At 44.1% G+C, this 18290-nt stretch overlaps 1 protein-coding gene and 1 long non-coding RNA gene across 2 annotated transcripts in view; one reads left to right on the forward strand and one right to left on the reverse strand.

Moving 5' to 3' along the window:
- Positions 1-2135: 2135 nt before the first annotated feature.
- LOC127686201 (uncharacterized) lies at positions 2136-6850 on the forward strand. Its single transcript, XR_007978055.1, has 3 exons — positions 2136-2212; positions 3846-4053; positions 6435-6850. It is a non-coding gene; the product is annotated as an uncharacterized LOC127686201 (long non-coding RNA).
- The window catches only part of Ptprt (protein tyrosine phosphatase receptor type T), a 1128608-nt gene continuing 1112520 nt past the window's right edge, over positions 2203-18290 (reverse strand). Inside the window, exons 28-31 of the mRNA XM_052184183.1 lie at positions 7758-7883; positions 6769-6932; positions 3899-4034; positions 2203-3000 (exon numbers count right to left, since the gene is read on the reverse strand). Of these exons, the coding sequence (XP_052040143.1) occupies positions 2947-3000; positions 3899-4034; positions 6769-6932; positions 7758-7883 (480 nt within the window). The 3' untranslated portion in view covers positions 2203-2946. The remainder of the gene's footprint in view (positions 3001-3898; positions 4035-6768; positions 6933-7757; positions 7884-18290) is intronic.

Below are 18290 nucleotides of genomic sequence, written 5' to 3' on the forward strand. Positions count from 1 at the left end.
CCCACCACTTAGAATGACAGATAACACTGTCATCTTTATCTGTCAGCTGTTCAACTCTTTCCTCAGCAGAATGAATTCTAGGATTTGTAGTTATTCCTCTTCCCTCCATCCCTTCTCTGTTGGAAGCGGACAAGATCTGAAGAAGTAACATGCAACTTGCTGATTGGCTATGCTACAGACTCCTGAAGGCTACAGGCAAGTCCATTCAGAGAAAGGAGGCTAGACCCATAGGCATCCAGATGGACCAGTGGGGCCTGGGGCCTGGGGATATGCTCCAATATACCTGGAAAGAGGCCCTTCAAAGGAGAACAGTAACTCATGGGATTCCTTTGCTTGCCTTTTCTTTGAGATGTTCCTTTTGAACCTCCAAAGTGACAGCCTTCCTTGATCAACTCTGGTGTTCTTAGACTGCTAGGAAGCTCCTGGACTCCCACCAAAGGGAACTGGCTCCCTGATTTCCTTTCATATTCTGTCCTTGTAGACCAAGGTTGTTGACACTGCTCCATGGTAGAACAGAGACCCTGGGTTTTACTTAAGAGCTCAGTCTCATGATTCCCTCCATATTTTGTTCCAGCAACAAAATAATGAGCGCGCGCGCGCGCGCACACACACACACACACACACACACAAACAAACAAACAAACAAACACACAACATATTAAAAGCACACACTGAGGGGACATTTTCACAGTGTCTGATGGAAAGAAAAGAGGCTGCCCTGCTGGTCTAGAGAGAGCCTTCTCCAAAACTAAACTGAGTGCACAGCCATTGAACTCTGCCAGCTTCCTGTTGCCTGCAGGGCAGTGACTGTGCCCTTTACATTTCCTCCCTGGCTCTGGCTACCTTCCTGCCAACCATCCCTGTCTTGCTACCTTCTAGCTGGGCTGACCTCCCACCATCTGTCCCTCCAGATACTATCTCACTTGCCTTTGCCATTGTACATGTTGACCCCCTTGGCTTGAATTTCCTTTTTCTTCTTTTCTATCTGTTGAGTCCCGACTGGAAATAGATGTTGTCTAGGAAGCTCTAGGCAGAGAAAGCCACTCTCAAGCCTGTGCTCTTCAAGCATGCTTGTATGTTCCACTGTGGCTCAGCTTCCCCACAATACAGTAGGCCTGAAGGGCAAGATGTGTACCTTATTGGATTCTGTGTGTCTCTCATACATTGTGACTGGATCAGTCTGCAAGATAGACCTTTCTAGACCCCTGGCTATTAAGGCTGTCAGATGTTGTGACTCAGCCCAGGCTACAGAACTTCCCAAGCTGGTTCCCTTGTAGCCTGAGGGAGCATGAGAATTGTTTTTAGCAATGATGAAATTAGATAAGACCAGCTTTCCTGGGGAACTGGGAATGAGTTAATAAAATATATCTGAAAGTTTGGGCTACCAAGAAGAACTGGTATCAGAAAGAAAGAATTAAATTTCTACTCATGGAATCCTTTCACTCTCTCTCTGCTCTGAAGTTTCTAGCCTTATTTTGGTTCCATAAAAATAACTGCTTGGCTGAGAAAGCATGAGGAAAATGGTGGGGCGGCTTCACTGCCATTACCTGCCCTTGGAACCCAGAATTCCATCACTGAAGAAGGTGCTCAGGTCTCTTCAATTACCAAATGGAGATGACTGAGGAGAGCTCTCTCTGGGGATCCCGAGGGGTGCTACCGACTATGAGATGTCACATGGAAGGTGGTAAGGACGGCACTTGGCTTGCAGGAAACACTTCACAAATGTTCTCTCTCTACCCTTTATTTATTCATGCTTTGAGCTAGACTCGGCCCCAGGTCTAAATCTCCTCATTATATTATAAACCAAGCTGGAGCCCCAGGAGCCAATTTCAAAATGGCAGCTGGATTTCCCTACTCCCAAACCAGGGACTGATCCCAGGGGTTCCTCTTCACTTGTTCAATGGCTGTGTTATCCTACAGTGGGACTTTTCAAGGTTATGGCCAGGAAATATAAGTTCAAGAGAGTAATTCTACAGCTACACATTCAAGCTCCCTTCCTTTGCTTTCTTTTTCTTTTCTTTTTGACATAAGAGAATACAGGATTTTACACTCTCATGAGAATTTCTTTTTACATGTACTTGGCAGAATACTCAAAGCTTTTCTTGTTTGTCTTTTCCACAGAAAGTACCACCTAGGAAGCACAGGGTTGTACTGTACAGGTCAGCAAGAACCCTGCCCCAGGAGAGTGGCCCTTTCTACAAAGATTAAAGAGGTACTCTAACTTTTCCTATGAGCCCTCCTCTCCCTCCAGACTATGGAAGAGCAAGGAAACCTTTGCTGAAATGTGATGCAAATCCAACAGGTTTGCTGAGTGATTACAGAAGGTCAAGGCCTGGCTGGAGAAGGTAGTAGTGAGTCAAACCCAGCATAGGTTAGGTATAAGATGCAAAGGCTTCCTGCTTGGCCTAGGAGGCATCCAGAAGTCACACTGATTCAGATTAGCTGTTCTCTCCTGCCAGAGGCCCCTGTGGGACATCCTAGGAACCAATAACCCAGTGATCCCTCAAACTATGATCTTTTGTAAGATAATATGGAGAAGAACGTCCACCCCTGGTACTGCTAAGGATGGTATGGGAAGGACTGGCCAGCTCCCCACACCCCAGCACCTGCACAGTCAGCTTGCTATGAGAGTAACAAACTCAGAACGAACAAAAGCAAGAGGTCTGGGAATCAGAAGTCCGGGGCCTTGCTTGTGAATAGACTTCTGTGGGCCTGATGCTGCCAGGTATAGAAGGGAAGCTAGTCTCCATAAGAACAGCATCTCCCACAGCTACAGACTTCCCCCAAAAGCAGCAGAGCCTACTGCAGAGAATGAGACCCCCAGTCTTCTTCCTGGAGCTGGGCAGGTATGCCACCTCCGAGCTGAGACCAGTCATTGTCAGTCACAGAAAAAGAGGGGCAGCTGCAGCAGCCTCAGGACTCTGGCAGGTTCCGCATCCAGTCAGTCTAAAAGGAGCTTAAATATTCCAGTGCCACCTCATATACAAATTTATACTGTTCCTGGGAGGAGGAAAAGGATATGAGAGAGAGAGAGAGAGAGAGAGAGAGAGAGAGAGAGGGGGGGGGGGGGAAATGCATTAGATTAGGGATGCAGATTTTAGAGAAAACTAGCTGTAAACACAGTAAAACTCAAGGAGAAACTGTCCATATTCCATGTCTGAAAATCCTTCAACATCCTGACTAATGCATCGTCTACCTACACTTCCCAGAGTTCCCAAATGAGATTTTTCCTTTCGGTTACTCCTTCACACACTTAGGCTTCTCAGACTATAAGCTTCGTGCAGAACATGCATGGGTATGCTCTGGAAATGAAGCTCCTGACCCAGTCTGTTTGGGATGCATCTCAGGATTCTGCATTTCTAACCATCTCCCAGGTGATACTGCTGCTCCCAGCCTTTGAGCCGCATCCCATGTGAGACCTTATCATACATTTTAAAGACATATAGTCAAGTTCCTTGTTAGGGTCCTTTCCACCATTAGAGCAGGTCTTAACATCTGGGCTCTGCCTTCCTACTAGCTTTACTATCCTTTATCCAAAGCATCCTAGTTTAATGCTTGATTTTGTAAAATATTAGCATAAGTGAATTCGACTAGGCTTGGGCTGAATTGAAAACATAATTCACAAATTACTATTTCAGAATCTTTCCTTGAAGTCTGAATTAACGACTTTTTCTTAGGGAGCAGGCAGAAAGTAAAACAAAGTAGGTGGGCTGGGATTAATATTTAGATTGCCCTGCAGGAAAGAGAAATTGCTAAGGTTGAAAAGAAAAAGGAGCACAGACTATATGTATTCAAATGAGACCCAGTTATCAAAGGTGTAGCCTATGTACAGTTGCATTTTTCAGGTCCAGGGAACCTGAGAACTTTGGATGTGGGATAACGGTTCCTGGGTGCTCACCAGCGTCTCCACCATGTTGGATTTGTTGTTGCGGAGGGTTTTCACGATGTGGAACACGTCTATGATGTTCTGCTGCTGGATCATCTCACACACACTGCAGATAGCACAGAAGGTTCCGCTGCGGCCTCCCCCATTTCTAAACACAGAGTGAAAAGGTGAGCCAAAATTCCCAGGCCCTCTACTCAGACATGTGTTGATCCTCAAGCTACCTTGTGGGAGCAAGTAGTAGCTGTCCTAGCAAACATGTAGTTAGGCAGCCATGCATACTTTAGTCTGAGCCATGGGTTTTGGTTTAAATCTCATCAGGGCGGTGACTCTTCTTTGACTTTGGGAAAGATACTTCTTAGTCAGAGTTATGAGTTCCCCATTTACATAATTAAGAGGTTAGTTTGGGTGACTTTTGGGGGTCTAGTAACACTGATTTTTTTTTTTTTTTTTTTAGCTCTATGAGCATTTTATGCTTAATCTGGGCACTCTGATCTACTTTTTCAAGGTAGAGTGGTATTGTGTCTTTGTACATATGATACCGACATCCATGCCAAAAAGAATACTCTGGGTCTGAAAACAGTAGACATTACTAGGTGGTTTTATTAGTATTTCTTCCTGTCTTCTAATAAAGTCAACAATAATTGATGAGTCTTGGGCTAGCTAGCCCTGATTTTGGGCTGTGGTCCTGGGACATTAGCTCAGTATTTCTGAAATAATAGGCCAATTCCATGGCTCCCCTTGTGAATCTTCTTTAAATAGGATCCTACTTGTTTTAGGTATAAGGACTGCATGTTCTTGGAATGGCCATTCCTCAGATGTTCCTTCTATCTGAAGCTGTAAATTATCCTTACAGAAACAAGTGTCTTCAGGAACCTACCTGATTCTGAACTCCTGGGCATGCTGCCAAAGGCAGCTAATGATTTTATGTAATGGTCTGTGTCTAAGGAACATCTGGGCAGACACTAAAGCACTTAGTCAATCTCCCAGATGTTTCACCCACAGGAAACTTAACAGCCAGATGTGTCAAGTATAGAAAATTATACTCCCTTAATGGGTGGGTACCTGAATTTCAGTGACTGGCATGATGTCTGGGACCCCCAAGAATGCCCAGGTCCCTATCGGTAGACTGACACACTTGTCCTGGTTGGCTAGGATAGGAGAGATAGGGGTGAAAACCAACATCCCCCAACCAACCAACCACCCTTCCCTCATAGGCTAGGAACATTGGAGAGTAAGATGCCTTCCTAGCAAGGAGAGTTCATATCTTTTGAAATAAAAATCCAAGGACCAAGAGGACAAAGTGAGAGAATGTGTCACCTCAGGGTCTTATGGGGTCCCAAGGAATGGATGTTGTGCTGTGCTAATGAGGGAATATATAATGTGTGGGGAAAAAACTAGAGGGAGTCAAGGTTGGGAACCAGTAGTGAGAAACAGTTAGAGAAAGCTTAGCATGTCTGTCACTGCTCATTGCCTTGAGAAGGCAGCACACACAATATCTAGAGTCTGTGCATGTCTGTATCCTTATAGAGAGGTTTCTACTGGTGGGAGCTTTGTAGCTCTGAGTGTGTACATGTGTGTTTAGCCTGCTCTAAGTTCTGACCCTCCTGACATGTACGAACCACCTATCTGGAAGGAAGTGAACAATTAGCAGCTTTGTAAAAGACAGGCCAACTCTGAGGTCAATGAACGGTAATTAATGCCCCCACTTACTCCAAAAAGAGATCATATTTTCTGTAATACAATATTTTTAAAGAGGAAGTGCCTCTCAGTTTCTTTCCTGCAAATGATTCTCTACAAAGTTGATAGTTGTAGATCTAACATCCTATGTAAGTCTCTTATGGCTGCAGATATTCTATGGGTCTGAACTCCACATAGAACCCTTCTTCATAGTAAGAGTCTGTGACATCTGCTCTTAAGAAATTATACCCATATTTGTATATTTTCTGCAATGGCAGTTTGAAATCTCACTGTTGGCAGATATGTTATTTTTTTCTAAATGCTTTATGCTTAAGCACCGCAGGGTCTAAACATAATCTACTTTATCCAGTGGACAGATGGGGAGACCAAAGGTCATCTAATGGGTTTTTTCTGTTCCCATCCTAAGCCAGGAAGCAAAGATCATCCCAGTAACTGGTCTTGAGCTTACTGCACTCATAGCAAGACACAGATTCCAGGCCCTGAAAAGCCATCTACTGCAGTAGTATCCTCTCCTCATGCTCCGTGTCCCTGTTCCTACTAAGTACAAGGTAGGGTACAGCCCAGGAGGCTGACCCAATGGGGCAAGTCTAAGAAGTTCTCACCCTGTCCTCACTCTGAGTGCTCCTGCCCACCTTCCCTCTTCTTAGACACAATGTGGGACAGTAGACAACACGTTAGCTCACAGTCTGGTGGATTCCAACTGAGAACAATTTTGCTCTGTTCCCTACACTTTCAGTTTTCTTACTGCAAAATGATAGTCTCTGCCTCGTGGATGAGATGAAATGATTCGTTTTTAAATGCCTGGATTAAATTAAACTAAGCTAATGTTGTCCCTTGCCTTCTCCTTCAGGAAACAACACAAGGATACTGTGGTCAATGGGAACCACTTTATCCCAAGCTTCATTGTGCCCAGCAGGATGATTTGCATACCTGTATAGAACTCAATTCTGTGTTGGAAGTACTGGGAAGCAGTCTGCCTACTATGTTCTGCTTCAGCAGCACACCATGCAACCATAGTATAGAAAAACCAGGCACCTCAGTTCATCAAAGGATTCTAATTCCTATGGATGCATTGTCAATGGATTATAAGGGACATGACTACTGGATATGCCTCAGACTGGCTATGTCACCAGCACAGAGGGATGACTTCCAGTCACCCATCACCCCAGCTCCTCAGCACTCACAGGCAGTGGACCACAGTGCGCCCCTCTCTTCCGTCGTATTGCTCCTGCCATTTCTCCAGCCGTCGGACCACTTTGAGTAGAGAGCGCTTGGAGGGGGGCGTGTCCCGGTATGCAGGCCAGCCAATGTATTGGAGGTGCTGGACAATACGATAACCATCCTGTGGCTGAGAACAGAGCATTGGTTAGGGCTGTTCTGCTAGGGGTGCCTAAGGATATAAGCCTTTCAGACTCTGGTTGGGGTGGAGGCCCTGTAACAGAGTAGATGTCAGATTTAGTGTGGTCTCAGCTGTGCCATTGTGGGCTGAGAGTGTCCTTGTACCTAGCAACATGACTCTGTGTACACTGCTTAACTTTCTCTGTACCTTGAAAACTCCTGTCAGTCTTCAAACTCATTCTGATGTCCCTTTCTTTAGCAATGCTTTTCTTTGTTCTCCCAAGCAGAAGTTCTTCTCTCTGAAGCTCATTTGTTACAGTTTATCTCATGATTTTACTTGATGGTAAACTCTGAGGGCAGTGACTGAGGACCCTTTCTCAAGGTTCTCAGTAGAGATCAATACTTGGTCATTGTTTCATGGGTTGCTATTGTGTCCTTTCCTACCCGGTATTTAACCAGTAACCATCCCTTTGAAAGTGACTATTTTATCCATGTCAGTGTTTGTCGGACCTTGTCCAAAGCCCATAAGACCTGACTGAAGGGTATCAGAGCAATATGCTAGTGTGAGAAGAGCTAATGTCTGAGGAGTTTTGTCTACATAGTTACTAGCGTGTCAGGAAACAGGCAGCTGGCAGGCTGGATGGGGCTCTGTGCATTCCTCTGTGCTGGAGCCATTGCTGGCTTTGGAACCGGCAAAGGCATCACTTCCCCAAGGAAGAGCTTATCAGGGGAGAGTAACACAGACTCTTGGCGGGCTTAGTGGGATCCTCTCCCAGCCACTTCCATCTGTTCTGCAAAGACGGGGAACAGTGAGCCATGGTGGCTCTGCACTAACCCGAGCCATGTTACAGATCCGGAAGATTCTGTGGATGATGTCCTCATCGATGTCTGCAGAGACAAACTCCACCTGAATGGGACCATAACACCCGGAGGTCTTCTCAGGCCAGTACTGCATACAGAGCTGAAGCGAAATAAGAGGTCACAGAAGAAGGCTGAGGGCAAAGAAGGGAGCATATTAAATGCTATTTATCACTAAGACTTTCTTGTTATGAGCAGGACACATGACCAGGAAAGTCCAGTCTTAGGAAGCAAACTGTATGTAGCTTTTCTATTGAGGTACAACTTCACCTTCTTTGCTTCTAAAATGTTAAAGCTTTGAACAAAGAGGCAGGCTTAAAAATATTTGCTATGCCGACTTCAAACTATTTCTTAATATTCTGGATCCCAGTCTTCTCATCTTTCATTTTGCTTTTTGTTTTGTTTGTTTGATTTTGGTTTTTTCGAGACAGGCTTTCTCTGTGTAGCCCTGGCTGTCTTGGAACTCACTCTGTAGACCAGGCTGGCCTTGAACTCAGAAATCCACTTGCCTCCACCTCCCAAGTGCTGGGATTAAAGGCATGCACCCCCACCGGCCCGGCTCTTCTCATCTTTTAAATGGGGGGAAGAGCATGTACCTGCCAATGTTGCTGTCAGGATTTTAGGAATTACAAGTGAAGGGCATGCACAATCTGGTTTTCATTTTACCACAATTGAGGCAACTGTTTCCCATTCCAGCAAAGTCTACAGTGACTGTTCCCAGTCGTTCAGACTGTTTTATAAAGTAGAGGGTTTGGCATCTGACAGTCTTGGCTGCAAATCTAGGCTCTAATGTATATATGGCTTTTGTCACCCAGACCTCTGCTCTCATGTGTAAATTGGTAAGTAAGTCTTCCACCATAAGAATATTCAGTGGGTCCCAAGGGAGCTTGTTGACTGTCTTGCCAACATTTCTGGACTTGGGAACTACAGCAGAGTTTAGAGACTGTAGCCAGCGTCATTTCTCACTCTAAGATGGTGTCTTGCAGCTAGAGGCCATTCGTTTCCATCCCTCAGCGTCTGAAGCCAGTTTTGTTCATCATAGCCATGGAAACAGCTATGAGCACAGGCTAGGATACAGCTAGACATACCATAATATACAGAATACGTCTTGAGAATCCTGTCAATCCAGTCCAGCACTGGAGACACTGAGGAGCCCTGGTCCCAGATCATAGTAGATCTTTAGTTTATGAGCATCATCAAGGAGGATGGCTACCTTATTTCTTTGTATTTATTGATTTGTTGGGTGACTTGAGTCTAGGTGTCTGGGGACAGGCAAAGCATGCTTCCTCAAATTCCTGGTCTCTGAGGAGCATTGAGCCAGATCCTGCCTAGCCATTGACAGACTTGGGACATACAGGAGGATGACAACTTGGTATACAGGATTTGGGGGGCTATTGGTGCTGGGAGAGAGGCCATGTGATAGAAAGGTGACCTGGGAGTTACTGGGAAGGCATAGTTGATCCTCATAAAGACCCATTGAAGCTTCTAGCAGCAGTTCTACACTGAGTGTCTCACAGGGCGAGGTCAGCCACCTGTAGATATTGACAGAGGTAACCTATGAGTGTGGCGACTTCCTCGGAAGCAGGGATTTCCTGGGAGAGAAGAATACACTCTTCTTTGTTGCTGGTAGAGAACTGTTAATTCACTCTGGGGAGTATATGGCCTGGTGCTTTTTATTCTCTCCTACCTCCAGAGCTAGAATGATAAAAGAATAAGACAAGGATACCCCAAAGGGAAACATCAGGTCCCCTGCCTTCTTACCAGTCAAGACCAGAAGTTCTCACCTAGAGATACCATCATTTAACTTTAGCTGTGGTTGGCAGCTATGACCCAATAGCCAATCAAAAAACAATTTATGAAAATATTTTTATTTATACAGTATTCTGCCTTCATATATGTCTGCAGGCCAAAAGAGAGCATCAGATCTCATTACAGATGGCTGTAAGCCAATATGTGGTTACTGGCAATTGAACTCAGAACCTCTGGAGGAGCAGCCAGTGCTCTTAACCTCTGAGCCATCTCTCCAGCCCACAGAATGTTTTTTAAAGTAAAGTTTAATTGACACTTAGATGTTAACCTGTTCATTTATTGTCTGTCAGTCCTACCACCCAGCCCTGCAGCTTCAGAGCTGAGTAGTTTAGACAGAGACCTACAAGATTTTCTGCCTAGCATTTCATGCCAATCTTGGCTATCTCTTTCTCTGTTAGGTTTGTTTTGGGGATAAAGGAGATAATTCATAAAAATAAATCCTTTGGTCCTGTATCAGCCATGAAATGAATACCTATTTGGCACTGCAGGGCATTATTGCATTTATAATTCAATTGTAGACTAGTTATTACCATTGCATGGTTATTATCATTCACATATTACTTGGCTTATGATGGGGTTGGTTGTAGCTCCACAAATATATTATTGGGTAATGACATCATAAGACAGAAAGTGGATTCAGAATGGGGGATATAGATCAGTGGTAGAATACTTGCCTTACATACTGTAGGCCCTATGCTCAATCCCCAGGGATGCAAAAAAACGTCATTTGGCATGTATAACCTATAGACTTTCACAGCTTTATGATGAAGTACTGCATACTGTAAAGGGCTAGTTGTTTCTCTGCAGGAATCTGGGTGTCTGAGACCTCCAGCTTACTGCCACTGCCTAAGTATCACCAGAGAGTACTGCATATCATCAGCCTAAGGAAGACATGCAAATCAAAATTTATATAGCTTCTATCAAGTATGTATCATTTACTTAACACTGTAAAGTCAAAAATTCTCACGTTGAATGTCCTGCCAAGTAACAGAGATACACAGGTAAAGTTTCATAAGGTCCTCTGCTTGCCTAAGCTCTCCATCAGGGGTTAATCAAGCATGTGGAGAAAGGATGTGAATATTGGGTTGGGGGAGGAGGGCTGGTCACAGGGGCCTCCATAGCAGCTGCATAGCTGTGCAGTAATGACAGATCCACAGTCTGAACTTCATTTCTCTTTGCCACTGGCTCTTCTGCCTTGCAACCTTCACAGTAATGAGGGACTGGTCCTGATAAGTCCATGGCTGGCCAGAGAAACTGGAATTAATCAGAACTTCCCATTTAAAAAAAAATAATTGCGTTTATTGCCTGCATTGAATTTAGCCTTGCCAGAGTTCAGCTGTGATCCTGACATGAGGCGTATGGATCCGAGGCACGGGGAAGAGTCTATTACCCCCAATATTTTCAGCCTGAGGAGAATGTGGAATGATTTGTCTCTTTTAATAAGATTTCCAGACCAATTTCTCAAGCTAATAGGTTCTACTATGCCTCAAACAAGAGTTCTATATTTTAGGACTCTTCTCTGCATTTGATTTTCCAGGTCACTTTCCCATAATGCCCAGAGGGCTGGAAAAGGTTGCAGAACCCTTCCAACCCGAAATCAGTGCCATCCTTTCACTTGGGCTTCCTAATTTGTGAGACCACAACAGCATCCATGGATGCCATTCGCCTGGGCAATGTGTGAGCAAATTTGTGTCTAAGCTGCCAGAGATCGTCAGGGTCTGGGTCTCCTCACAGCCCAGCATGCTGTACAGGATCATGAAACAGAAAATAGGAGACGGAGTGCAGAGAAGCCAAGTGCTCTATTCCCAGAGACCCTTCCAGACTTGCAGATGATTTTCATCAGCAAAAATATCTTCTTGGTTTAGCTTAAGACCATCTTTGTGTCTAAACGCATGGTTCCATTTGACTGGAAGCTTCCATTTTGGCCTAAATATGGAGCACAGGAAAACTGGGGAAATAAATGCATTAGGATTCACAATCGAAGTACATTCTACTTCCCTCTTTTATTTGATATTTGTTACTGTGTGTATGTGTGTGTACACATGTCACTTGCTTATGGAGTTTAGAGAACGACTTTAAGAGTTCAGTTTTTCCCCCCCACCAGGGCCATTGTGGGGTCTGGATTATCATGCCATCCAGTTATCCACTGAGGTTTCTCACCTGGGCCCATTTCCCTTGGTTTTTATTGTTGTTGTTGTATGAGTTTTTGTTTGTTTTTTGTTTGATTTTTATTGTTTTGTTTTTCTTTTCTTTCTTTCTTTCTTTGGTTTTACATTTAAAGACATTTTTAATTCTTTTTATTTTTTTCTCAAGGGTACTTTTTAAGTAGCATACAAAGAAAGACAAATGCTATGCTCTCTCATATTCAGCTTCTAGTTCCTCATTTTATACGTGTGTGTGTGTGTGTGTGTGTGTGTGTGTGTGTGTGTGTGAGTGTGAGTGTGTATGTGTGTGTGTGTAAGTCTAGTAGGAGGTCAGGAAGCTAGAAAGGTTCCATGAGAGGAAGAAAGGAAAAGAGCTTTAAGAAGTGGTGTGAGGAGGCTAACAGAACTTACAGGACAAAGGAGAACACTGGGGCAGAACGGTAGGAATGGGGAGGGGAGGGGGTAGGGAGATTGGGGGTTGGAGAGGACAGGCTGGGGAGCCAGGAAAACTAAGAGTGAAAACACTAACTGGTTACTTTGTATGCTAATTAAGCAAACAAGGAAGTATTTTTTTATCCTTGCCATCTGTATTTTCAGACATAAATCATTTTGTTAAGCCTCTTCTTCTACTCCCTTCCCTGTCTCCTTCCTCCCTCTGGTGTCCTCCCCCAACAATCCTCCTTCTTGCCTACAAGTCACATGTATTCTATCACTCTTGTCCTCAAACCCTCTCTCCTTGTTGTCTCTTTCCTAGTTTCAATGACTTCTATTTACACCTATAAAAATGAAAAGCTAGGATTCCATTTTGATTGTTTTTCTCTTGGTAACTTGTCCAAGACTCTTATTTCCTAGAGTTTATTATGAGGGGATGTGCATGCTAATATGTCCTTGCATAGGGGTGTCTCCAGTGAGAAGTCTGGGCCCATGAGCTGTCACCATTAGGCAGCATTATTTAAGACAAGATGGATAAAGGGAATGGTTTTTCTTTTTCTTTCTGTTTTAGTCTTTTTGAAAGTTTGTCTTTGGGATTAATACCCAAAGGCTTGTCTTTATTGCAAAATTCCTGGAATCAGCTTGGGGTAGCTGTGGAGACAGGCATCACTGTGGTCAGGGGAACTAACCATTCTGCATGTAGGGTTTTCTCAGGAGAGACTTGGAAAATCAAAGAGGATTTTTTTTTGCTGGGGGTGGGGGATAGAGAAATAAATGCATTGGGGTTCCCATGTGAAGTACCTTCTATTTCTTTCTTTTAATTTTTGTTTATTAGTATCAGTATGTATGCGTATATTGAGAGTGTGTGTGTGTGTGTGTGATGTTTACTGAGAAGCCCTGGCTCAAAACAAACAAACAAACAAACAAACAATGACGTAGAGAGTGATAAAGACATCCAGCATTGATCTCTGACCTCTCCATGTGCGGGCATGCGCGCGAGTGCACACACACACACACACACACACACATACACACACATACATACACACACACACACATACACACACACACACACACACACACACACACACACACACACACCTATAAGCTCCAAAATGGGTTGGTTAAAAGGTTAAAAGTCTATAGTTTGGACCAGATGTTCTTTCCTGCCATTCTTCCTTCCCTGTGGTCTAGGAAGGGTGGAGCTGCCAGAAGGGAGGGCCTCACCACTGCAGATGCACATAGATCGTGCCCATGATTGTCTCTAGGAGACGACAGCCAGCCTCATGTCTGATGATTTAGAAATGCTCACACTTCTTCCCAGAAAGCAGAGAACTTCTGTTGTCTGTTGATGCGTTAAACCCAGCAAAAGTCAAGCAGGCAGTATAGACGGTGTTGGACCAGCTGCACCTAGTGATCTCCATCACTGTTAAGGCCACGAAAAGATGTCCTGGGGGGCAGTAGGGGGGTTGCAAATTCAGGTGTGAAATGTAACAAAGGCAGAGGTAGCCTCTCTCCTTAAACATCTTGAAATCTGAAAGCTTGTTAGTCACCTCGATAATAAGCATTCTCTGAGTTGAATGAAAGCTAGCAGATGTGTCTATTTTTGGAAAAAAACAATTTTAAAGTATATAATATAATATAAAGTACACCTTAGTTATGCCTTTTGTTAATTAAAAATCCTTTGATAAGTAGGAAAGGGCAGGTAATATCACAGTCTCAAAAATGAATGACTTTAGTTTGCAAGGTTCTTGTGATCTTCCAGGGTAGGGATGGGGGAAGGATTAACCATAGGTCACTGAACAGTGAAGTGAATTAGGCGGAATTTAAGTAAAGAACTGTAATAGAGTCACCCGAGTTGGTGTTAAAATTCTGGGTAGTGATTATAACATTCCTTTAAATAGATTCTATAGAATTACATAATTGGCTTTGGCACTGTGGCCAGTTAAAGACGAGAGACTGTGGGAGTAGGGATGAAAGGTACAGGGGACACAGAAAGAAATACCCGGATGGTGATCAAAAGCCATCCACACACCTCCTCCTCCCACAGCCCCCTAAGTGAGAATGTGATTACTGCATGGTGTGTGGACACTTATTCTTATGACAGCCAAAGCTGAATTTTCTTCTAGGAAGGAAGGGGAGAGTTGAGGGCATTACGGACAGGAGCACAGTATGTGTGAGGCAGCTTATGGGAAGGTTTTAAAGAGAAGCGCTACAGAGAGGGAAAGAGCTGAATTTTTCAGAAAAGAGAACAAATTTGGGGGGATGGGGATATATTTTAGCTCCTTTTCTGTTCTGTAGTAAAATATCCTGACCAAAGAAACTTAAGGGAAAAATCAATCTTTTTCTGGGTCATAGTTTAAGAGAATTGCTCATCACAGTGGGAAAATTAATATGCCAGACTTAGAAAAACATGAGCACCAGGCACAGATTGAAGGACCCAGAATTCCTGATCCAGTGTCACCTCCACTGTTCTGGGAAGCTAGAGGCACAGAATCTTAGAAAATCAGACCTGAGCTGGCTGAGGTACAGAAGCGGGTAGCCTGTGCATTTGCCTAGTGTGTTAGGCTGGGCTTTCTCAAGTAGTGGACAAATGGGTAATCAATTCCTGATATTTGTTTTGTGGACATAATGACAGCAAACACATTTCTGAAATGTCACGTTGCTCTCCACCCACCCCCCCAAGCCCCTGAGAAGCAGGTGTTTACCCCCCTTACCCCCAGAAGCTTTCACCTGCATGGATCCCTCAGCCCCACCCCTGCCCCCCACAGACATTGGCTCATATAGACTCACGTAGACCCATCCACCTTCCACCTTTCCTCCTGGCTTTGCATCACCTGATCTCAGGATTTCTACAATCATGTCTGAAGGTGGGCAACTGAACTTCTATCAGCTGTGAGCTTTTGCTCTACAGCAAGGAAATGCCCCTGTCTTCTGTGGTGATGATAAGACACCAGGCCTGAGAAATATGTCTTTAACTAGTATGGACATCTTCATTATCCCTGGCAGGAGGTCATGGGCAAAAGTTCTTGATGGGTCAAGAGTCCTTGTTGACACCATTTCTTTGCTTGGGCCTTAACCTCCAGATCTACAAGAAAGAAGTAGTGGTTTCCAAAGCACGGTCAGTAATGCTAGCAGGAAAGTTCAGAGAACTATATCTAAAATGTTTCAAAGTGGAAGGAGGATTATTTTGTTGTCTAGAATGGAGGGCCCCAAGTCTCTGGTCTTGAGTTCAGATTAGAGCTTGTCATATGCCACATCTGCACATGGTCTGCAGAACTGAAGCTTACTGAGATAGTAATTCCCATGGGACAATAAAAGAAAAATAACTCTCTGTGATACCCAAGGAGGGAAGCATGAGGAATGTTGACAGGCAACTTGAAATACAAAATCTCTTAGATCTGAACTGATGAAGGGTGTTCCCTAGTATTAGCAACAAGCATGATAGGAAGAAATTGCCAATACTCTGAAGCATTCTAACATTCAAGGAAACTGGAAACACAGGTATTCATTAATGTGGGGATAACAGAACTGAGGCTAGACCTCCTTGATCCCCAAATCTTATCTGATTGATAAGTAGCCATTCTTACTGAGTCTTCCTGCCATCACAGATCTTGAAGGCATTGTGATATGTTGTCCCCCAACAATACATCTCATTTGCTTTGTGTCTTTTGGCCACTTAAGGTTCATGCTGTGGTGATTTCAACTGAGGGAGATTTTACTTAATCAAATGCAGCCTTCCATTTTGTGGAAGATATGTGCCTCATGGGGACCCACAGGTTTGGGTGCCTCTTTGGTCTTCTGTTGTGTCTAGGTCTGTGCTTGGCCCATGATAAGCTCTCAATAAACATATGTTGATGGACAAATGACTGACAAGGCCTTTGAGAGCCTCTCTCTGGGTTGGAAGCCACTCAAGCTGATGAAAGCCTTTCTTCTTATCTCTCCACATCCTGCTTCCTTCTGGCCCTGATTGAGACACTATTTCTCCAACTCAAACCACTTACCTTGATACCACATGTTGAGTGCTTTGTAGGTCGAGAGAAGCTACTCCTTCTATGGACAATATCCCAAGCTTCCTAAACACTACATAGTGTGTGATGGCCCCACAGGAGGACTTTTTTCCATCACAGCTACAAACTTCCCCAAACAAGATGCAATTTAAGGGCTTATTTTGTCTCATAGCAGGGAAATCATGGAACCACAGGCATAGGAGGCAGCCGGCCACATGCATGATGCAGTCAGGGAGTAGAAAAGGAATAGGAAGAAGATCAAAATATCAAGGCTCTTCTTAGTCACTTTCTACAGCCAGGTGCCACCTCCTAAAGGTTCAATAACTTTCCTACCACTAGTACCACCAGGTAGAAATCAAGTGTTCAAACACGATCACACCCAAGTGCCAATTGGCTTCTTTCTGATGCTATTTTCCTGTCTACTGTGGTCTGGTCATGGGCTTATAAAAATGACAAAAGGCCTTTCTTGCAAGGTCTCTTATGGGCCCCTGGGGAACCATGATTGGTGTTGTATCTAGGACTTTGCCTTGCTTAGTTGACCATAGGGCTTCAGAGTCTTTTTTTTTTTCTTAAATATATAAGCTGGTGAGTTGGCTGGTGAGATAAAGGTTTCCAATAAACCTGATGACTTGAGGTTGATCCTGGGGATTAAAAAAAAAAAGTAAGCTGCCTTCTACAGGCTGTACTCTGATTTTCACAAGTGAGCACAAGTGATACATGTGTTCAGACAAAGACAGAAAGACAGAGTGACAGAGAGACTGACACACACATATAGGAACAATTTAATTAAATTTAACTAAATGAAATAAAGGTTTTTAAAAATGTCTATGTAGTGTGTATGTGTGCAAACTGATGCATGGGGCTTTTGAGTGGAAGTGTGTGACAGAGTGTGGAGGTCAGAGGACAGTCTCTAGTGTTGGTCCTCATCACCCATCTTGGTTGGGATGGGTCTTTTGTTGATCACCATGAATAAATACACCAGGCTTACTGGCCCACACCTTCTGGGGATTCTCTTGCCTCTGCTTCCTATTTTTCAGTAGGAATGTTGGAATTATATTACCGCATCTGGCTTTACATGAGTCTGAGGATAGGAACTCAGGTCTTCATGCTTGCAAAACAATAACTTTATCCAGCAAGTTACTTCCTAGCCCTCAGAGTCAAAGAGTTAGAAACAACTCCAGGGGCTGGAGATAGAGGTTTGAGACTTTTGATCAATAGCTCTCATGGATCCCAAGTCTCTGATTGGTAGCTGCTGTGCAAAATTATCCTGTGGCTGCAGATGGCCCATTCGAAGAAGGAACATAGCAGTACAGGGAAATAAGGGCTTCTGGGAGCTTGCATCTTCTCCTTTTCCATATCTTCCTGCATCCCATCTGTAGCTTGACCACCCTCCAAGAGGTGTTCACAGTAAAACCACAGAATGAGCTGTTAGTTCTCTTGGCAGCAACTGAAAGCTGCTCAGGGCCTAAGTAGACCTGTCCACCTTGCTGGCCTGGCCCACATGTAGGGCTGTCTTGGCAGGAGTATGCTAGCAGGCAGATGCTCATACCACTTCAAAGACACACCCCTCCAGGTGCCGAAGGCGTCCTTTCTGATGCTCATGCTTTATCCCTGTTTATTTTTGCAAGGCACCCAGCTGCTGTGGTGGTATTTATATCAATAAGTGCTCTACTCATCTGCCAGTTTCAGGGGATGCTTGCCAGCTGTGTATAGCAGCCAATCTTGGGGTACTTCTGAGCCTGATGTTTTTACATTCAGAGACTTGGTTTACAAAGGCTGTGCCAACATCTGGGGATAAAAGATCTATCATTCACCAAGGATTACTCTTTAAGAGAGAAAGCTAGAGTCATAGACCTTGATATTATAGGTCCCAAAGTAAGCCTCTTCGAAATTTTTATTCTGTTCCCAAGCTTCAATTTAAAAAGGGGTGAGGTGGGGTGGGGTGGGAGAGTGGGTGGGTGTTGGATAAAGGGAACAGCAAACAGGCCTTCATCTTTCTGTTGAGGACTGAACCCAGAGCTTCCTGAATGCTGGTCATCTGCTGGGCCATTGAACCACAAAGTTAAGGAGTACAAATGGGCTTTTATAGGTCCCACCTTGCTTGTACTTTATAAA

The sequence above is a fragment of the Apodemus sylvaticus genome, chromosome 5 (assembly GCF_947179515.1).
Source record: "Apodemus sylvaticus chromosome 5, mApoSyl1.1, whole genome shotgun sequence".
Taxonomy (NCBI): Eukaryota; Metazoa; Chordata; class Mammalia; order Rodentia; family Muridae; genus Apodemus; species Apodemus sylvaticus.